This window comes from Schistosoma mansoni (genome assembly GCF_000237925.1).
Source record: "Schistosoma mansoni, WGS project CABG00000000 data, chromosome 2 unplaced supercontig 0171, strain Puerto Rico, whole genome shotgun sequence".
In the NCBI taxonomy this organism is placed as follows: Eukaryota; Metazoa; Platyhelminthes; class Trematoda; order Strigeidida; family Schistosomatidae; genus Schistosoma; species Schistosoma mansoni.
Window position 1 is genome coordinate 138,296 of NW_017386001.1, and position 19,891 is coordinate 158,186.

A 19,891-nucleotide genomic window follows, 5' to 3' on the forward strand; every position below is an offset into this window, starting at 1 on the left:
ACACGCCAAATAAAAGCGGCTTCCATGTATAATAACAGTCGTAACTATTTTCGGTTACGTGCATAATGCTCACACTAACGTAAACAGCTATAACAGAGGCTGCGAGTTAAACCATAAAAACTATTTGGCAGATAATAGTACATTTTACAGTCAACCAGTACCGGATTTTTTTTGGAATACGGCCCCCAGTGGCACCCCTGATGAAGCATATAGCCCAAGTCATTTCAAACCACATGCGGAACATAAACTCACTTTCCCCGTACAGTTCCCATCAGAGAGTACTCCCGCCTTTTCCTCCTGGGTAAACTCCCCAAGCAACTTCACTAGCCCAATTGATACATCCCCACCAACTCTAGCTATCAAAATGCAGAGCTATCGAAGAATATTCAACCTCTCACTTCAAACCCATTTCACACCCGCGAGGCTTATTACAACTTTAGTCTGGATACTCTCACTCATTTCAACTTAGTAGGCCATTTGTTTAATATGAGTCATATCAACTCTAGGTCGATCTGCAATATAAAGATAGATTTAGCCCTGTTTGTATCCATTTATCAACCATCGCTTACAATGATATCTGAAGCATGGACTAAAAGTAATATTTCGGACCTCAGTATATCTCTTGATAACTATTTCCTATATGGAAGTGATAGGTCGAAAAAACGTGGCATAGGGTGCCTTATTTACGCTCACTCTGCCCTAAACTCACTATTATGTGATATACCTGAACTAAACAAATTGAAGGACTCGGTGTGGATTGTTTTAAAGCCATCGAATTCCTTAACCTTACTGTTTGGCTATGTCTGCCGTCAACCTAACGCGTCAATAGGTGAAATAGCAGTATTATCAGAGTCATTCACACCAGCATCATCCCTTTCATTCACAGGAAAGCTCATTTTTGGTGACTTGAACATACCTGAAATTTCCTGGTTTCCAGTCACGGCTCCGAAACGTTATGAATCATTTATTGAATGTCTAGAACTAGGACAGTGGACTCAGTATGTCAGTAGCCCTACCAGATATTGCAAAGTTGATTGAAATAACTCCCACAATTACCAAAGAAGCACTGATTGTTTACTGCAAACAATACGGACACACCAACCAATATATTTTATCACATCGAAAGTATCATCAACAAAATCGCACCTTTAGAGTACTGGAGACCTAAGTTTTCTAAAGATCTGTATATACCGGTCGGTACACGAAGACGTCTGCTAAGACATTGTACTCGCTTCCACAACTTTAATGACTTTTCCTCTTTAGTAACGATGACCGAAATACTTGCCAGAACAGACGCAACGAGTACACAAAAAGCAATCGAACAGGAAAAACGTGCTGTCGAACTTAGTAATAACTTCTATGCACTCACCTTACTCTTTCAAAATAAACTTGAAAGTTCTCAATCGAGAGGAAACATATTTATTAAAGACAAACAAGTATATGAAGACCCTAAACTTGTTACGGAACTATTTAGTGAATACATTTGTTCTTCAATAACTGACTAAAAACCACTAAATGATTCAGAACTTATCACAGCATCTTCCTGTGAGATTACTAACGTACACTTCAATGTACAAAATATCTCTGAAGCAATTAGTACATTGAAACACTCCTACACTGATGGACCAGGTGGTATTCCGGCTAGCATGCTGAAACGTAAAGGCGATGATATGTGTGTTTTATTACTCAAACTATTTGCGATATCACTCTCTACAACGCGTTACCCTACTGCCTGGAAAACTACACGCAACATTCCCAAAATTAAAACAGGACCTGAAGCAAATGTTGAAAATTACCGACTCATAAATATAACTTCAGTGGTATCTAGAATGATGGAAAAAGTTGTTAAAGCGGCTGCAGTCCAACACTTAATTACTAATAATCTCATCTCTGTCTCCTAGCATGGATTTTATAGGTCCGGATCATGTGATGCATGCCTAGTAGACAACATGAATGAAGTAACTCTGAAACGAGACAACGGACTCCATGTATCAGTCCTATTTTTAGACTTAAGAAAGCCTTTGATAAGGTCCCACACAAAAGGCTCCTAGTTGAACTACGGTCCTTCGGAATTAACAACCCACTCTATTCATGGTTTGTTTCGTTCTTAACAGAACGTAAACAAATAGTAAGTACAATGACTGTCATCACGTAGACCAACAACTAGTGAAGTTGTAACAGCTCAGGTTGGTTGGTTAAGAGTTGACCCCAAACAACCAGGCATATGCTAAAACAGTATTGTTCAAGTATTCATTCACTTCCTTACCTTTTGTAAGCGTTATATTCCCTACTATCTTATATGGAATGTTGAGAGCCTTTGTTTGTCTGAACAGATAATCCCACGCTCCACTGTGACTGCGCGAAGATCGAAATAAAGACCTATTCACTACTTCTCTGGTTTCTTCTATCAATAGCACGAGGGTTACCTATAGGCACGAAAGTGGTGAGCCCTTTTTGAACACAATTTAACCTCATTTCTGTTATTAATCTTTTTTTTTTTACTTAATCGTAAAAGTAGACCGGATTATCCGTAAACTAAGTTGAGTATATAACTAGTTTATTCCGTATTATCTTAAGTTATTCGTGTTATAGTAACCATTTTTCGTGCTAACTTTATTGCTATATTTGTCACATACCTCATGTCAGACTCAATAGAAACCCATAATCTGGAGGATTTGTCACCAGTGGTGATAGACACTGTTATAACTACGAAATCCCTACTTCCAGAATTTGATCGTAGTGATCCTGAGTTGTGGTTTGCTCAACTAGAGCATTATTTCACAAGACACAATATCAAATCTGAAGGGATTCGCTATAGAGACTTGTGTTCTATCCTTCCTCCTTCAGTTGCCAAAGAAGTCCGTGACTTGATTTTAGATCCACCATCACCACAACCATACACCATCTTAAGACGAGAGATAATAAACCGTTTATCATTATCAGATAGTCAAAGAATCCAAAGACTTTTTCAAGGTGAAACACTAGGTGATCGGTCGCCGTCACAGTTTTTGCGTCACCTCCAAGTGTTAATGGGTGATAACACGGTGGGTGAAGCAGTCCTAAAACAAGGATGGATACAAGCTCTCTCATGCTACGTCCGACACTGTTTGGATGCACAAGATCCTGAAACCTCATTATCTCATTTAGCGCGTATAGCCGATAGAATAATGGAGAGAGGTCCTCCAACTGGACCAGGCACAATAAATCACACACAAAAAGTAGAATCAGCAAAAGACCCCGTCATAGAAGGACTCATTGCGAGTGTTAAGAGTCTCACTGAGGCTGTCGCCAGGATGCAAATGGGTCATAGAAACAGGAGCAGGTCACCACAACGACCACGATCCAAGTCACAAAACAGGTCACAAATGTCCAGTCAACCTGGGCAGTTTTGTTGGTACCACTGGAAGTTTGGTGTCAACTCAACCAAGTGCATGCAACCATGCGCCTGGCCTAAGCATAATTCTAAGACAGCGGGAAACGAGTAACCCCTCCCCAGGTCGCGACGACTGAGGAGGGGCGCCAAAACAGTCGCTTGTTTTATGTTAGAGACAGAAACTCTGGCTTGAATTTCTTGGTGGATACTGGCGCTGCTCTTAGCATCATACCTCAAAATAAAACTGAGATTAGTCGAGAAACATCATCAATTACACTTCAAGCTGCAAATAAAACTAAAATTGCGATATTTGGGCAGAAAAACTTAACCCTAGATTTGGGGTTCAGGAGGCAATTCCCTTGGGTTTTCACGGTAGCCGACTTAGATCTGGCAATACTGGGGATGGACTTTCTAGAGAGATACGAATTTCTAGTTGACACCAAGAGACGGCGATTAACACTAAAAGAAACTTCGTATTACACAAGAGGCAAAGAAAGTCACATCAGCTCTCTTAACTTGATTCAAACTCCTCCAGTAACAACAGCGAAATTCCAAGATATACTCGCGGAATTTCCAAACTTAACTAAACCAAACCCACAGCCTTCTAAAGACAAACTAAAAGTAAGTCACACTATCAAAACCGAAGGTGCACCGGTTTTTGCAAAACCCAGGAGACTAGCACCAGATAAGCTCAAAATCGCTAGGGCCGAGTTTGATTATATGCTACAACTGGGTATTATCCGTCCCTCTGACAGTCAATGGGCATCCCCTTTGCATATGGTCCCAAAGAAGAATGAAGGTGACTGGCGACCGTGCGGGGATTGCAGAGCCCTCAACCGTCAAACCGTACCAGATAGGTACCCAATACCGCATATCCAAGATTTCACAAACGGTTTACAGGGTATGAACATATTCACTAAAATTGACTTAGTCAGGGCATATCACAATATCCCAGTGGCTGATGAAGATATCCCCAAGACAGCTATTACAACACCCTTTGGCTTATTCGAGTTTGTACGCATGCCATTCGGCCTGAGAAATGCGGCACAGACATTTCAAAGATTCATAGACAATCTACTTCGAGATATGCCATTTGTGCAGGGGTATATAGACGACTTGTTAATTGCCAGCCCCGATTTGCAATCACACGAACAGCATGTAAAAACAGTGTTAAAAAGACTGGATGAACATGGAATAAACATACATCAAAGTAAGTGTGTTTTCGGTGTTCAAACTTTAGAATTTCTCGGTCACACAATAAGCCCAGAAGGGATTAAACCGATCAAAAAAGAAGTAGACACCATTAAACAATATCCCATACCTAGTTCTCTAACACAACTGAGAAGTTTTCTAGGTCTAATTAACTTTTATCGCAGATTCATACCAGGTTGTGCACAATTAATGCAACCTTTGACAGATTCACTAAAAGGAAAACCAAAAGAATTCAAACTGTCTTCTGACGCTGTCGAAGCTATTAAACAGCTTAAAGATAAACTAGCTCAAGCAACTACGTTGATGTATCCGAATTCTCTTTCCCCACTTGCTTTGATGGTGGATGCTTCTGATAAAGCAGTAGGCGGTACCCTTAACCAACTGGTTAAAAACGCCTGGAAACCAATTGCTTTCTTCTCAAAAAGACTCGCTCCAGCAGAGACAAGGTATTCTACCTTCGGGCGAGAACTTCTTGCAATCTACCTAACCATTAAACACTTCCGACACATGTTAAAAGGCAGGGAATTTATGGTCTTTACGGATCACAAACCACTAACGAATGCACTAAAAGCGAGAGCTGATAAATACTCATCCCGAGAAGTCCGACACCTTGACTATATATCACAGTTCACAAGTGATATCCGACATGTCAAAGGTCAGGACAATCAGGCGGCAGATGCTTTATCTAGGCTAGAAATAAACGTACTACAGCAGTCTACAGTAAACTTCGAGACGTTGAGAAACGAACAAGAGCAGGATCTAGAATTACAAAACCTGCTTAAAACAAACAATTCAAGTCTTAATTTAAAACAGTTCCCATCACCTGTCGATGGTATTCTAATCTACTGTGACACGACCAAGGCAATGCCGCGACTTTTTGTTCCCAAAAGTATGCGAAAGTTGATATATAATAACTTCCATTCTTTGTCTCATCCTGGCGCAAAAGCTTCAACAAAACTAGTCAATGCCAGATATATATGGCCGAATTTACAGAAGGATGTACACAAATGGGTTAGAGAGTGTTCAGAATGTCAGCAATCAAAGATAAATCGTCACACAAATTCACCCATAGGTGTTTTCTCGCAACCAGATGCACGTTTTGCCCATGTGCATATCGACTTGGTAGGTCCTTTACCACGTTCAAACGGTTTTAATTATTTTTTTACGTGCATAGATCGATTTACCAGATTCCCTATAGCCTTCCCGATAGCGGACATCACAGCGGAAACAGTAGCCAAAGTTTTTATGCGGAACTGTGTAACCATTTTTGGTACACCCATAACAATAACGACGGATAGAGGAGCGCAATTCGAATCCGAACTATTTATTAACTTGACTAAACTTCTAAGCTCCAATAGGATACGCTGCACTGCATATCATCCTCAGGCTAATGGGATGGTAGAACGTTTTCACCGTCAGCTAAAAACCGCCCTTATATCTCACTCAAACCCCAATCAGTGGACAGAATTCCTACCGTTAGTTATGTTGGGAATACGAACATCTGTCAAAACTGACGCACAGTGTTCAGCTGCGGCACTGGTTTTCGGAACAACTCTGAGACTACCAGGTTAATCGAACCGACGTTCCTACGGAAGTCGATTCTAGGGGGAAGCTAATGTAACAGCTCAGGTTGGTTGGTTAAGAGTTGACCCCAAACAACCAAGCATATGCTAAAACAGTATTGTCAAAGTATTCATTCACTTCCTTACCTTTTGTAAGCGTTATATTCCCTACTATCTTATATGGAATGTTGAGAGCCTTTGTTTGTCTGAACAGATAATCCCACGCTCCACTGTGACTGCGCGAAGATCGAAATAAAGACCTATTCACTAGTTCTCTGGTTTCTTCTATCAATAGCACGAGGGTTACCTATAGGCACGAAAAAGTCATCCAGGGAAGTGTATTAGGTGCACTCTTGTTTCTTATGTATATGAACGATATATGTAACATCATAAAATTTGGGAAACCAAACTTATATGTTGATGAAAGTGTGGCAATTACCATTTAACATCAACAAATGCAGGATCATGCATTTTGGAAAGCATCCCTATGAACTACAACTTTACTTAAATAATGGTAAAGTCCAGATACTTAATTCAGTATACGGTCTAAAAGCCAATTACACAGGAGGCCTGAACCTTGAGGAACATGTCCCCCCTCTATCATTTTCAAACCTGGACGACTAATTGGTTTCATAACGAAAAATGTCTTCACATCAGAGGCTAAGCTTGTCTTTTACAAAATATGTTTACGACCATCCTTTGAATACTGCTCTTTTATCTTCCCTAATATGGATACCAGTGACAAAATAAGAGTAGAAGATGTTCAAGGACGCTTTACACGCCAACTGCTAGGAAGTGATTTCATTACACAAGTAGATGTAAGCACCTCTCTTTAGAACCTTTATGGCACCGTAGGTTAAGGAACAATCTGATATTTCTCTACAAAGCAATAAATGAACTCTCGTTCTTAACCTCCTGCCCAACTATAATCCGTAACCCAGCTTATAGGCTAAGAAACAACACGCATACACTATTTACCGTAAAGCACTAAAAACAAATGCGTTTTAAGTTTTTTACAGTGCCGTATAGTTTATTGTAGAACAGATTGCCAATACCTATCCGTAACCGTGACACTTTCACCAAATTCAAAAGACTAATAACCTTGTTACTAGACTCTAAAGAGCTTCATCAATTATCATTTGAACTCCCGCCCACCAATGAGGCACTTTATTATGGACCGCCTAATATCTAGACGGAACGAGAATATAACGAACCCCATTGTTATCAGTATGAATATAACCAAATTACAGAACACATGGTTTATCCTCTCCCACCATTTATTGATTGTTAATCATGGCCTTCTGCTCCTAACATCCACTTTCAGATTCCCAATCTCTCTAATGGTTAAAGATTTATTTTCCTTCCGAAGTGTCGTGTCATTTTTTCTATGACAAATAGACAGATAACTCACTAATCTTATGGATGCTGATCAACTAGGGTCGAACAAAAGAAGCTCAAAATGTCCTAAATTTTTGTGAGTTGCTCAATGTTTTACTTTCATTACCCTGACTATTTTACGATCTACTCTTTCATATCCATTGATTTGCTATTAGTTCTCACCATCACTTAACCACATATGATCTGACCTGTCTCATATAACTTATACCATCAGTTATCTTCATAGCAGTATGACATACCTAATGGATGTCTAACCCATAATACGAATGCTTTAGCCATCTGATTTGTTTGTAACATGGAACTGGTAGAGACAGTGTATCCCAACTATGGGTCTAGATCAAAGCAATATTCATACTGACCACAAACGTAAGGGAGCCTAACATCACTAAAGGAGGGAGGGTGGCGTTACTGACCAGCGAACATGATGGTGGGGAGATAAATTCAATCCACTCGTGTCTGTAGGGCAGAACATATTGTTAAATAACGACTCCATATGTCAGATGGGATGTCGCGAACCAACAGTATTGATGCTGATCTATTTATGCAAAATACTTTTTGAAATCGTGTATAAAACGCTGAATTGGTTTCACTTCCTACCGAGTAATCCTACTGCACACAAACTAGACAATTCCTTAAAAATGAATCCTGTTCAATGCCCTATACAATCTAAAAACGAACAAAGTGGGCTTGAAAAGCTTCGACAAAGAAGGGAGAAGCCATTTGTGTATCAGAATACCGTTTTCAGCACTATATTTTTTAATTGCACATAATCCCATACTTTCAAGATTCTTTCTGAATCACCTTCATTTATGCAGTTCATTTATACAGTTAGCGACCCCATCCCGTAGAAAAGCTAACTCGCTAAAAAACGCTAACCAGAAAAAATAATTCAAACCATTTAAACTCTGCCCTCCGAGTTGAAGGAATAATTATGACGTCTCATGATGAAAGCCGAAATTCTTCGGAAGTCACGAGACCGATGCACCTTCTAACAACCAGAGCAACACTCTTTATAGGTACATGGAACGTCCGGACAATGTGGGAGACATGAAAGACAAGCCAAATAGCAATGGAAATGAGGAGATGAGAATTGGCAGTACTCGGAATCAGCGAAACCCATTGGACACAAACCAGACAACAGAGGCTAGGTACAGGAGAGATGCTGCTGTACTCCGTTCACGAAGGGGAAAATGCTCCACATACTCAGGGAGTTGCTCTAATGCTATCCAAAGAAGCACGAAATGCACTTGTGGGATGGGAATCTCATGGACCCAGGATAATCAAAGCATCATTCAGAACAAAGAAGCAAGGGATCACAATGAACGTTATCCAGTGTTATGCACCCATCAATGACAGCAACGACGATGATAAAGATCAGTTCTATGAAAGGCTGCAATCAATTATAGAGAAGTGCTCACGAAAGGACCTCACCATCCTGATGGGAGATATAAGTGCTAAAGTTGGAGTGGACAACACAGGATATGAAGATGTAATTGGACAACATGGATTAAGAGAGAGAAATGAAAATGGGGAGAGACTTGCAAACCTATGTGCATTCAACAAATTGGTTATAGGCGGCACAATATTCCCATACAAGCGCATACACAATGCTACATGGATCTCACCGGACCAAACCACAGAGAACCAGATAGATCACATCTGTATCAACAAAAAATTCCGAAGATCAATGGAAGATGTGAGAAACCGGAGAGGAGCCGACGTAGCTTCAGATCACCACCTGGTTGTGGCCAAGATGAGACTGAGGCTAAAGAAAGACTGGGCAACTGGACAAACAGCACTACAAAGGTTCAATACAGCCTTCCTTCGAGATATTGACAAGCTCAATGAATTCAAGATAACTCTCAACAACAGGTTCCAGGCTCTACAGGATCTACTGAAAGAACAAGAAACTACTTTGGAGGACAACTGGAAAGGTATAAAAGAAGCACTAACTTCAACGTGTCAGGAGGTTCTTGGTCCTAAGAGGCATCATCACAAGGAATGGATCTCTATGGGAACCCTGGACAAAATTCAAGAAAGGAAGAACAAGAAACTAGCAATTAACAACAGCCGAACACGAGCAGAGAAAGTCAAAGCACAAGCAGACTACGCAGAAGCAAACAGGGAAGTGAAGAAAAGCATTAAAGCCGACAAGCAGAAATACATGGAAGAACTAGCAACGACGGCGGAAAAAGCTGCAAGAGAAAGGAATATGAGACAACTATATGATACAACGAAGAAATTGGCAGGAAGATATAGCAAACCAGAGAGACCAGTCAAGGACAAAGAAGGAAAGACAATCACTGAGATTCAAGAACAGAGGAAAAGATGGGCAGAATACTTCGAGGAACTGCTGAATAGACCAGTCCCATTAAACCCACCGAACATCGAAGCAGCACACACTGACCTTCCTATAGATGTCACTCCACCAACGATCGAAGAAGTCAAGATGGCCATCAGACAAATTAAAAGTTGGAAGGCGGCAGGACCTGACAATATACCAGCAGAAGCACTGAAGTCAGACATTGAAATAACTGCAAACATGCTTCACCTTCTATTCAAGAAGATTTGGGAAGAGGAACAAGTGCCAATTGACTGGAAAGAAGAATATCTCATCAAGATACCAAAGAAAGGAGATCTGAGCAAATGCGAGAATTACAGAGGCATCAGTTTGTTATCAGTACCAAGAAAAGTTTTCAACAGAGTGTTGCTCAACCGGATGAAAGACGCAGTAGACGCTCAACTTCGAGATCAACAAGCTGGATTCCGTAAGGATCGGTCGTGCACAGACCAGATTGCGACACTACGGATTATCGTTGAACAATCAGTTGAGTGGAACTCATCATTGTACGTCAACTTCATTGACTATGAGAAGGCGTTTGACAGCGTGGACAGGAGAACATTATGGAAACTTCTTCGACACTATGGAGTTCCTGAAAAGATTGTCAACATTATCCAAAACTCATACGATGGACTACAGTGCAAAGTGGTGCATGGAGGACAGCTGGCAGATGCATTTCCAGTAAGTACCGGAGTCAGACAAGGCTGTCTACTCTCCCCATTCCTCTTCCTTCTAGTGATTGACTGGATTATGAAGAAATCGACATCTGAAGGGAAATACGGAATACAATGGACAGCTCAGAATCAATTAGATGATTTGGACTTCACAGATGACCTAGCCCTCCTCTCTCATACACACGAACAAATGCAGATGAAGACCAAAAATGTAGCAGCAGCCTCTGCATCGATAGGCCTCCACATTCACAAAGGAAAAAGCAAGATTCTCAAATGCAACACGGGAAACACCAATCCAATCACACTTGATGGTGAAACTCTGGAAGAGGTGGAAACATTCAAGTACATGGGGAGCATCGTTGATAAACAAGGAGGATCGGATGCAGATGTAAAGGCGAGGATTGGCAAAGCAAGGGCAGCATTTTTACAATTGAAGAACATATGGAACTCAAAACAACTCTCAACCAATTTCAAGGTCAGAATTTTTAATACGAACGTGAAGACAGTCCTACTGTATGGAGCTGAAACGTGGAGAACTACTACGACCATCATAAGGAAGGTACAAGTATTTATAAATAGTTGTCTACGCAAAATACTCAACATCCATTGGCCGGATACTATCAGCAACAGCGTTTTATGGGAGAGGACAAACCAGCTTCCAGCTGAAGAGGAAATTAGGAAAAAACGTTGGAAGTGGATCGGACATACATTAAGGAAATCACCAATGTGCATCACGACTCAATCCTTAACTTGGAATCCGGAAGGGAAGCGGAAAAGAGAAAGGCCAAAGAACACACTACGCCGGGAAATAGAAGCAGATATGAAAAAGATGAACAGCAACTGGTAAGAACTGGGAAGGAAGGCTCAGGACAGAGTTGGATGGAGAATGCTGGTGAGCGGCCTACGCTCCTCGACGAGGGGTAACAGGCGTAAATAAGTAATCCACTAATACCTTGTTTACACTTATTTTCTTTAACATATTGAAATGCTCTTGCTTAAGAAGTACATTAATAACAAAGAAATAGATCAAGTAGTTATACCCTAACTATTTTTCTCCATGAACATTGTCTGCTCTGCTTCTTGTCCTTTCTTTGTCTTACATCCTTTTTCAGTCCCCTTGAGATACGCCACCGAAAACAGATATGGAACGGTGACTTCGCCTTGCACCATTATTAAAACCCCAGATATTTCAGAGTGATATAAGGTTGCGGTTTCTAGAAGCCCCCAACTTCACATGGATCTATTCTTCACCATCAGTTGCATGTTGCAACGCAACCTTCATAAAGCGCGCGTGGTATTGACAATATGTTCCTTACTAAAACCATCTACACTCATGTCTTACAACATATCAACCCAGCTGAGTAATTTACTGCAGGGAAATTTGCAACTTCTGTAATAATTTGATCTTGCCTGTAAACTGGCATGCCTCATGTAACAAACTGTTATTTGAGAATAAATTATTATTATAGTTCCTTACTATAATTTACTGATATATTTTCTCTTTTGTCGTCAAATATACCTAGGTTCCTAGCTAGTGACACATGTGATCCAGCGCTATTCAGTGCGGAAGCCTGTTAGGCAAAAGCTTCCTCTGTTTTGTGCAGAACCATTTAAAACGTTCCTGAATTAATTTTATAGTATAGCACTACTACGTGATTGTAATTCCATAAATATACTATTATATTATTATTCACAAACAACCTATGGGTACATAGGTGTTATGAAGAAACCACTTCGGGTTTCTTCAAAAGTGCAGTAATGCACAAATTTCAATGCCGTTAGCATAATACTTGCCATATTCGAAAAAATAATAATGATAAACAAGGCTCTGTATGATTAAGAAGAATATTGGGCTGACTTTAGAGAAGAAAAAGAAGAAAATAAACGGATAGAAATGAAGGAAACGCGAAATATGTAAATAGTTTAATAAGCGTGTTTGTGAACGCATAACAAGAATAAACGACTACGTTTGTATCGCCAAACGAATGGCAAAAAAAATGAAAAATAAATGAGTAAGAGAATAACTTATTATTGCAGTAAGATATGAAGGTAAAATAAGCTTTGTGCAGTAATAATTTGAAGTGATACTATTGAAGTCTTCATTCAGTGCAAAGGATAAACAAACATCAATATATATGAGTCATATATACATAGTGAAGATAAAATGAATCTGCGAAATTAATTTATTTAAGTGTAACACAAGATATTATATCGATTACAAACTTCGGACACTTAACAATAAAATTTATTTAGAAGAAAAAGAGTGGAAGAGAAAGGAAATGAACAACCAGTGATAGGACTCAATAATGATAATGAGAGTGTAATGAATATCGACCTCTGAAATAAATCATTAATTTTTTTAAGTCTTTAGTGCACTCAGGTGAATACATGTAAATTTATTTAATAGGATACAGAGTAAAACTCGATGTTAATATAAACTTTTGTGCAATAATAATTCAGAATAATGCGATGATAGTCCCAATTAATCTGAAAGGATAATCAAATATCAATTTCTATATGTTATATGTATGTAGTGAAGATAAAATGAGTCTGAGAAGTTAATATATTTAAGTGTAACACAAGATTATTTGTTTTCAAATGTAGAATTTGGATGTTTAGAAATAAAATATCTTTAGAAGGAAAAGGTGGGACGAAGAGAATAACCAATGTGTCGAGTGACCAATCGTGGTAATTATAACAATAATATTCATAAATGAACTTAAGCGAACTTCAGCTAATAAGATGAATAGAAAGAAGACAAAATAAAATAAACGAGAAAAGTTTCGGAATTCATACTTTGCTTTACGGTCAATTAGATGGTTGGTAGACCCTGTTTGCATAAATCATTGTTAAACACATTGATATTCAATAGGTGACACAATCCACTTTCGGAAAAATAATCATCAAGGAGACTTCTGAACCGGGTTATAGTTTACTGCAACTTAAGTTCACTGGGAGTCTGTTCCCCTTGGTTGAATGGCGAATAAGGAAAAAAATTTGGCGTAAGTTTGTGTAGGTTCTCGGAATCGCTAGAACCATCTTGCGTAGGTTATGGGATGATGCGACAGGGTTCGAAGGGGTAGATGCAAAACAGTTAGAAATACCATTTATGAGCTGGTAGATAAGTACATGGTCTGACTTAATATGCCTGGTCTAGAGAGCTTCTAATTTGAGTGGTTGACATGTTTGGTGGTAATCGTTGTTGTCGAAATACCCCAAAACAGCTTTGGAGAATCTTCTTTGAACGTCTTCAATTTTTATCAGGTCATTATGCCTGCAATTACTGTAAACTAAAATACCGTATTCAAGAATGGGTAAGATATGTTTGCATAGTAAAAATCTCGATTCGATGTTATTAAAGTTAATAATTATGAGACCAATGAGCTTTCTAGCTTTGAATACTTGAGATGCGATGTGCTCGGAAAAGTTCAAACTGTTGCTATATCTTAAACCCAAGTCACGAGCAGTGTTGAGAGGTTTCAGTGCATGCTTGGGTATAGCCAGATTTAGGTTGAAGTAGCGACCAATGTGAATAAATCCACTTTAAGTGGCAGGTTCCACGAAACAGACCATTTGTAAAAACTGTTTATTTCTTTTTGGATTACCGCCGAAATATAGCTTTCTTTGATGGGAGGAGAGAATGAATAAACCACTTTCAGGTAATCGGCAAAATGGAAAGGTTTGCCATAATCATAGAGGGAACAGACGTCATTGATGAAAAAGAGAAAGAGTAATGGACCAATCACACTTCCTTGTATAACCCCACTGGTTACGTTCACGGGCTTGGAGTAGCAAGATCAAAAGAGGACTATTTGGCTACGTTCTGCCAAAAAAGATCTGAGCCAAGGTAAAGGAGGATTCCTTACGTCAATTGAAGAAAGTTTTAGAAGTTTGTGTGAGACACTGTTGAAGGCCTTATTAAAATCGAAGTACAGAATTACCAGTGACTGACCATGATCTCTTCTCTGGGTAATTGATCAAAAACTCCAGGTGCGATGTGAGGCATGAGCGTTTAGTTATAAGCCCGTGTTTGGATGGGGTAATCAGGCTAGTCAAAAGTAAAAATGAAAATAGCTGTTTGTGGATGATTTTTCCATGATTCTCGATAGCATGGCTTTCAAGTTAATATGCCTATAGTTAGCGATATCACTATATAATCCCGCTTCAAATCTAGAGGTCATGAGGGATATTTTCCATGCAGATGGATAGGCTACATATTCCATAGACAGGTTAACACTTTTAAACAAAATAATGGGAATTCCCTACTACCATATTTCACAAGTGATGAAGGAGTCCCACCAAGTCCACCGTCATAGGACTTCTTCACAGTAGCTGTGGCCTGCTTGGTGTTGGTGAATATGAAGTCAATTTTGAATAGACATCTAGATGTCAACACTGGAAACTTATTGATAGCGGTTTTGGCCTCAGTGTTCCAGCATTGAGAGGAATGCTGTCTGAAGTGTTCACAAATAGTATCAGGATTGTCAAAAATGCTTAAGTTAGCTTTGAAGAATTTGGTTGCGCCAAGAGAATCGGAATTCAATCGGGATTTGAAGAGCCAAAGTATTGATAACTCTGGACTTTTACTATCTAGGGCCTTATTTTCTATAATCATATGATACTTGCGTTTAGATGAATCATTTATTTCGATCAAAGTAAGTATACTCTGAGGTGCATGCACCTCATGATGCTTGTGATAGTGGTGTACCAATTGTCTCTGCTTTTTATTAAAGGTTTCAAAAGCATTTTGTCCTTATTAGCGTTATAAACCACGTGGCCAATAATTGGAACAATGCAGTCAAGGCAATATGTAGACCTATCATGCAAATTGTCTGCAAATACATATGTCTGTTCGTTTTTCATTGGATTTGCAGATAGGACTGTTATATAATTGTTCTGATCATCTCAATTTACTACGGATATTTGAAATATTTCCCATGAGCCTACTGAAGTCATCAGAGTATTCAGATACGTCTCTTACACCGTTCGAGAGGAGTGGAACTTGGAGATCTTGCTAGACTTTAGGAAGATGATGACCATCTCGGGTTGCATTTGAGGTCATTTTGACAGTATGGACTTTTAATCGGTTTTTCAAGTTTTATTTTGCCCATTTAGATTAAAGAATGCATTATTTCTTCTTCATTCACATGTCACAGGGATGCTTTGAAGCGTATCTACGGGCGAGTCACGACCTTAGTTTTGGGATTCAGGTTCGTGCCATTTACAGAACTCCTTAAATCATAGTGCAATAATATATTTCTGCAAGGGCAGGTACACGCCATTTATACAGGCATGGTCTACAAGTAAAAACATTTACTGGTTCACAGTATGCACCATAAACAGGGTAGTTTAGTAAATATAATTGTTCAGTTTTCAAAATATTTTCCAAAGGGTCATCGCGTCCACGTCACACACCAGATCCAATATCGGCAATATTGTGTTAGGATTTTGGTCGTGCAAGTATTTTTGTAATACAACCTTTTAAGTTTGTAGTTGTTATAAAGTAGAATTGTGGAGCTCTTCGTGTGAACTATGACCTTAGGAAAGCGCCTACGTTGAGGTTGTCCCAGATGTCAGAGGTTCCACAGCGTTGCCCTCAGGGCAAGGTTCTGAAAAAAAGAGAAACCGAGGAGCAGCAAGGCATTTGGGTATGAACGATAAACAATGCTTAACATTTAGTATTGGAACAGAGGTATGTTAAATTATTAGATTAAATCGATACTAGCTCATGTTGCTAGAGTGAAATGTGATCAGAGAGTGTAGTAATAAAGAACAATGAGTTGTGTTATTTATCAAGGTGGAGTAGGTTCGAATGAAGGAAGGGAAGTCAAGTTTGGAATAAGGAAGGCTGTTTATCAGAACAGAGAGTTCATATATAGAGTAAAGTGTTAACTAAACCAACAACCGTATCTACTCGTAATAAATTCTCTGAGGAAATGGCTCACACTGAATCACGAAACGTCAGAAAATCTAATTTTTCTACTCATTGGGATATTACAAATATAATATTTATTTATAACAATCTACCCAATGCTCAATTCATTCAAAATTAACAACCATATCCCTCATAGTATTTTTTTCATCATCCGATGCCTGCCTCAAAGTCCTAATGTAAAAGTCCGAGTTAGCATGTTATAGGTTGTCTTAGTAGAATAGCTAATACAGCATAAAAATTAGAAACATGAGTCTGAATGGTGAGCGTAGGAGAACAACCTCAATATCACAGATTGATCGACGTGTTCTCATCCACAAAGAGCCTGATACAAACGAAATGTTCTGCCCCACAAACACGGGTGGATTGAAGTCATCGCCCTCACCATCAATGCTTGCTGGTCAGTGACTCCACCCTCCCTCCATTTGTGATGTTAGGCTCATTTAAGCTTTTTTTGGATATATGTCATACCTCTTAAAATGCTGTGTTTCACATCCTGTTGGAAAACACTATTTCTATAAGTACCATCTTACAAGCTTATCAGACAGTTACAAGTTATGGACTGTGGGTAAGGCATCGATGCAATGCTTTAATTAACCATAGTACGAAGTAAAGGTTGCCAGTCAGATTATAGGCATTAAGAAGGGTTTAGTGTAGCACAGCTGTTTACCAAAGTAGGCGGAGAAGTGTAGAAATATATTAGTTACAGATAAGGTAACGAGTGGTAAGATAACATTAGTGGCAAGGCAACATAGTGTCAGTCAGTCAGTCAGCTACAACGACAACATAGTGTACAGAAGAGTAAAAAGCTGATAAATGATAGACAAGAAGGAACTCACACTGAATTGGTACTGATGTTATTTTGTTCTATCCTAACAGGTTTCATAGATGCAAGACCACTGGTGGTAGGCAGTCGATTGTGCGTTTCTCTTGACTTTTTAGGGTATTTGTGAGCGTCCCTTAGCGACCGAGTATTGATAGGTCCAGTGAGTTGCCTGTCTACTTCAATCAAAAAAGTAGGGGAGGAGTATTTAATGCAACTACAAATTAGGGAAATAAGGCAATCTAGTCCATATATGTAGAGAGCCTATGGTGCCTGTGTGGGACGTGGATGTTTTCGTTTGTGCTAGATCTGTGCAGGTGAGGGCTTGATCAATAAGTCTTACAAACGTATGTAATTTATCTGCCATACTTATTTCAGAAGGAAGACTGTTCCATATTAATGCATACTTGATGAGGAAAAAGGTTTCCCGAGTTTTCTCAACTTTGACTGTGGACTTTATAAAGAATGATTTTAGCTTCGTTTTCAAAGAAATTACGAAGAATGAAGCCAAGCAATCTCCGCATTTGAGATGCTTTAGTTGTGATATGTTCTGAGAAGTTTAGAATGTCTGAGTAATGTACCCCAAGGCCAGTTACTAATGTCAGTCTGGGCAGTGTGTTCTTGTTAAGTGCTAGTTTTATTTTGAGAGACGTGTCTACAATACATAACCAACCGCATTTCTCTGTGTTGAGCTCTAACCTCCAGCGTTTGCACCAGTTGTCTACCTTTTTGAGTTCATGTTGGATTGTTTTCACAGTACTACGTACATCGCAAATATCAGTTTCGTAGATGACTTTTAGGTCATCAGCGTAGAGGTAGGTCTTACCTGTGGTAAAGCACTTGCATATATTGTTGATGTAGATTATAAAGAGCAATGGACCCAAGACACTACCCTGCACAACACCACTGGTTATTGGTTGAGGTGTAGATGTTGTGGAGTTAATCTTGGTTATTTGGTATCTGTTTGTGAGGAAGGACTCAATCCATTGCAAAAGGGGGTTTATAATTCCAACTGACTGAAGTCTGTTGATTATGAGGTACTTTATCAAAGGCTTTCTTTATATCAAAATATCGTATGTTTAAGGTAGAAACTTTTTAAAGGGGAATTTGATAGACAATCAGAATCCATAGTACAAAAGATAAACAACCCAATCTTTTTTATTCAGTGGTTGATACATAACATTTAAGATATCTGATATGACAGAATAAGATGAAAAAACACGAAGTTTTACCCAGAAAACTGACATACAGTTGATCAAAAGGAATTCATATCCGAAGGTTTACCGTAAAGTAGCTAAGGTGCTTAGTTTTACTCCTTCACTTGGCTAATTTCATCAAAACTAATCTCACCAGCACCAAATGCATACCTCTTGCGTAACCCTTTTACATACAGAACAATTAAACATTTCGACAAGATGCCTTTTATCAGCTACTTTTAAATAATCTTGACCTGTCAAGGACTTAAGTGGATAAGGAGTTAAGCGAGTGTGCTGATGAGTTGATTGAAATGTGTCAACATCCGAGTTCTTTTGCCTGTGAGTTTCTTGAGATTTTGACTGGCTCTGGATTCCTTTTCAGAGGTTTTAAGTATTCATTATTTATTTAGCCTATTCTACTCGGCTGACTATTTTATACTAGATTAAATCAATTAATGAATCTGGCGTTTGACAGTAGTAGATTTAAAGGATCCTGGTGTAAATCAGATAAACTTTCCCGCCATTGCTTCTGGAAATACATGCGATATCAGTTTCACGGTGAGTGTGTTGGAGCATGTTTTAGTAAGTTTTTATTATTTATTTATTTAAACACATAAATATTGGTACAAGGAAGCACCAGATACATATGCGCCACACAAATCTCATTCGATTTGTGTGAGAGCTGTGATACTGCCCAGGTGCCCAGACTGAAGCAGGTTGTTTTCCTTGGGAGCCCACACCCGGAGCCTTTGACCTAAAGGTCTAGTCCACAAGGCAGTGGAGCATCGTGAGGAGATACAGTCCCATGGTATCCGGTGACCAACAGTTGGTTCATACGCCATTCGTTCCTTCAGGATACTGGAGCCCATATGCACCATTGGTTTGGAATCAGGGTTTTTCAACTCCCCTAGGTGGATCCTCCACATCCACCGACCCGGTTAAAGCGTCGGACATTCGCTTTTCGTCCTCTCACTTTTGTGAACAACACCCCCGCCACGAGAAGGCAATGAGTAGGACTTTCCTGGCAGAGGCTATACATTCGCGTGGCCATATGAGAGCATTTCTAGAGGGAGAGCAGACTCTCCCCACTCTCGGCCGTACCAGGGCATTTGGGGGCAGTAAGTAGTACATTCGGGTCTACATCTCTCTTTTTCAGCTAAGGGTCTTCTTAGTATGATATGATATACTTCAATATCTTGTAATAAATCATATGAAAGGACATGCCATTCTATATTTCTTACATCCAGAGTTTGTACATTTGAGGACATTCTCAAAAGGTTTCAAGACCTATATGGAGTCGCCAACGGCTGGAGCCTCCTTTCTCGTATCGAGTTGTGAGTTACTAAGAATCGCTGCCAGTGCACCTGTTGATTCGTTCAA

General features: G+C 39.4%; 1 protein-coding gene across 1 annotated transcript; it reads left to right on the forward strand.

Annotated features, from left to right (window-relative positions):
* Positions 1 to 2,639: 2,639 nt before the first annotated feature.
* Smp_123400 (hypothetical protein) lies at positions 2,640 to 3,485 on the forward strand (the record flags this gene model as incomplete). The annotated part of the gene is made up of 1 exon (XM_018791530.1): positions 2,640 to 3,485. The coding sequence occupies one exon, from the start codon at positions 2,640 to 2,642 to the stop codon at positions 3,483 to 3,485; it is 846 nt and encodes a 281-aa protein (XP_018645304.1).
* Positions 3,486 to 19,891: the final 16,406 nt, after the last annotated feature.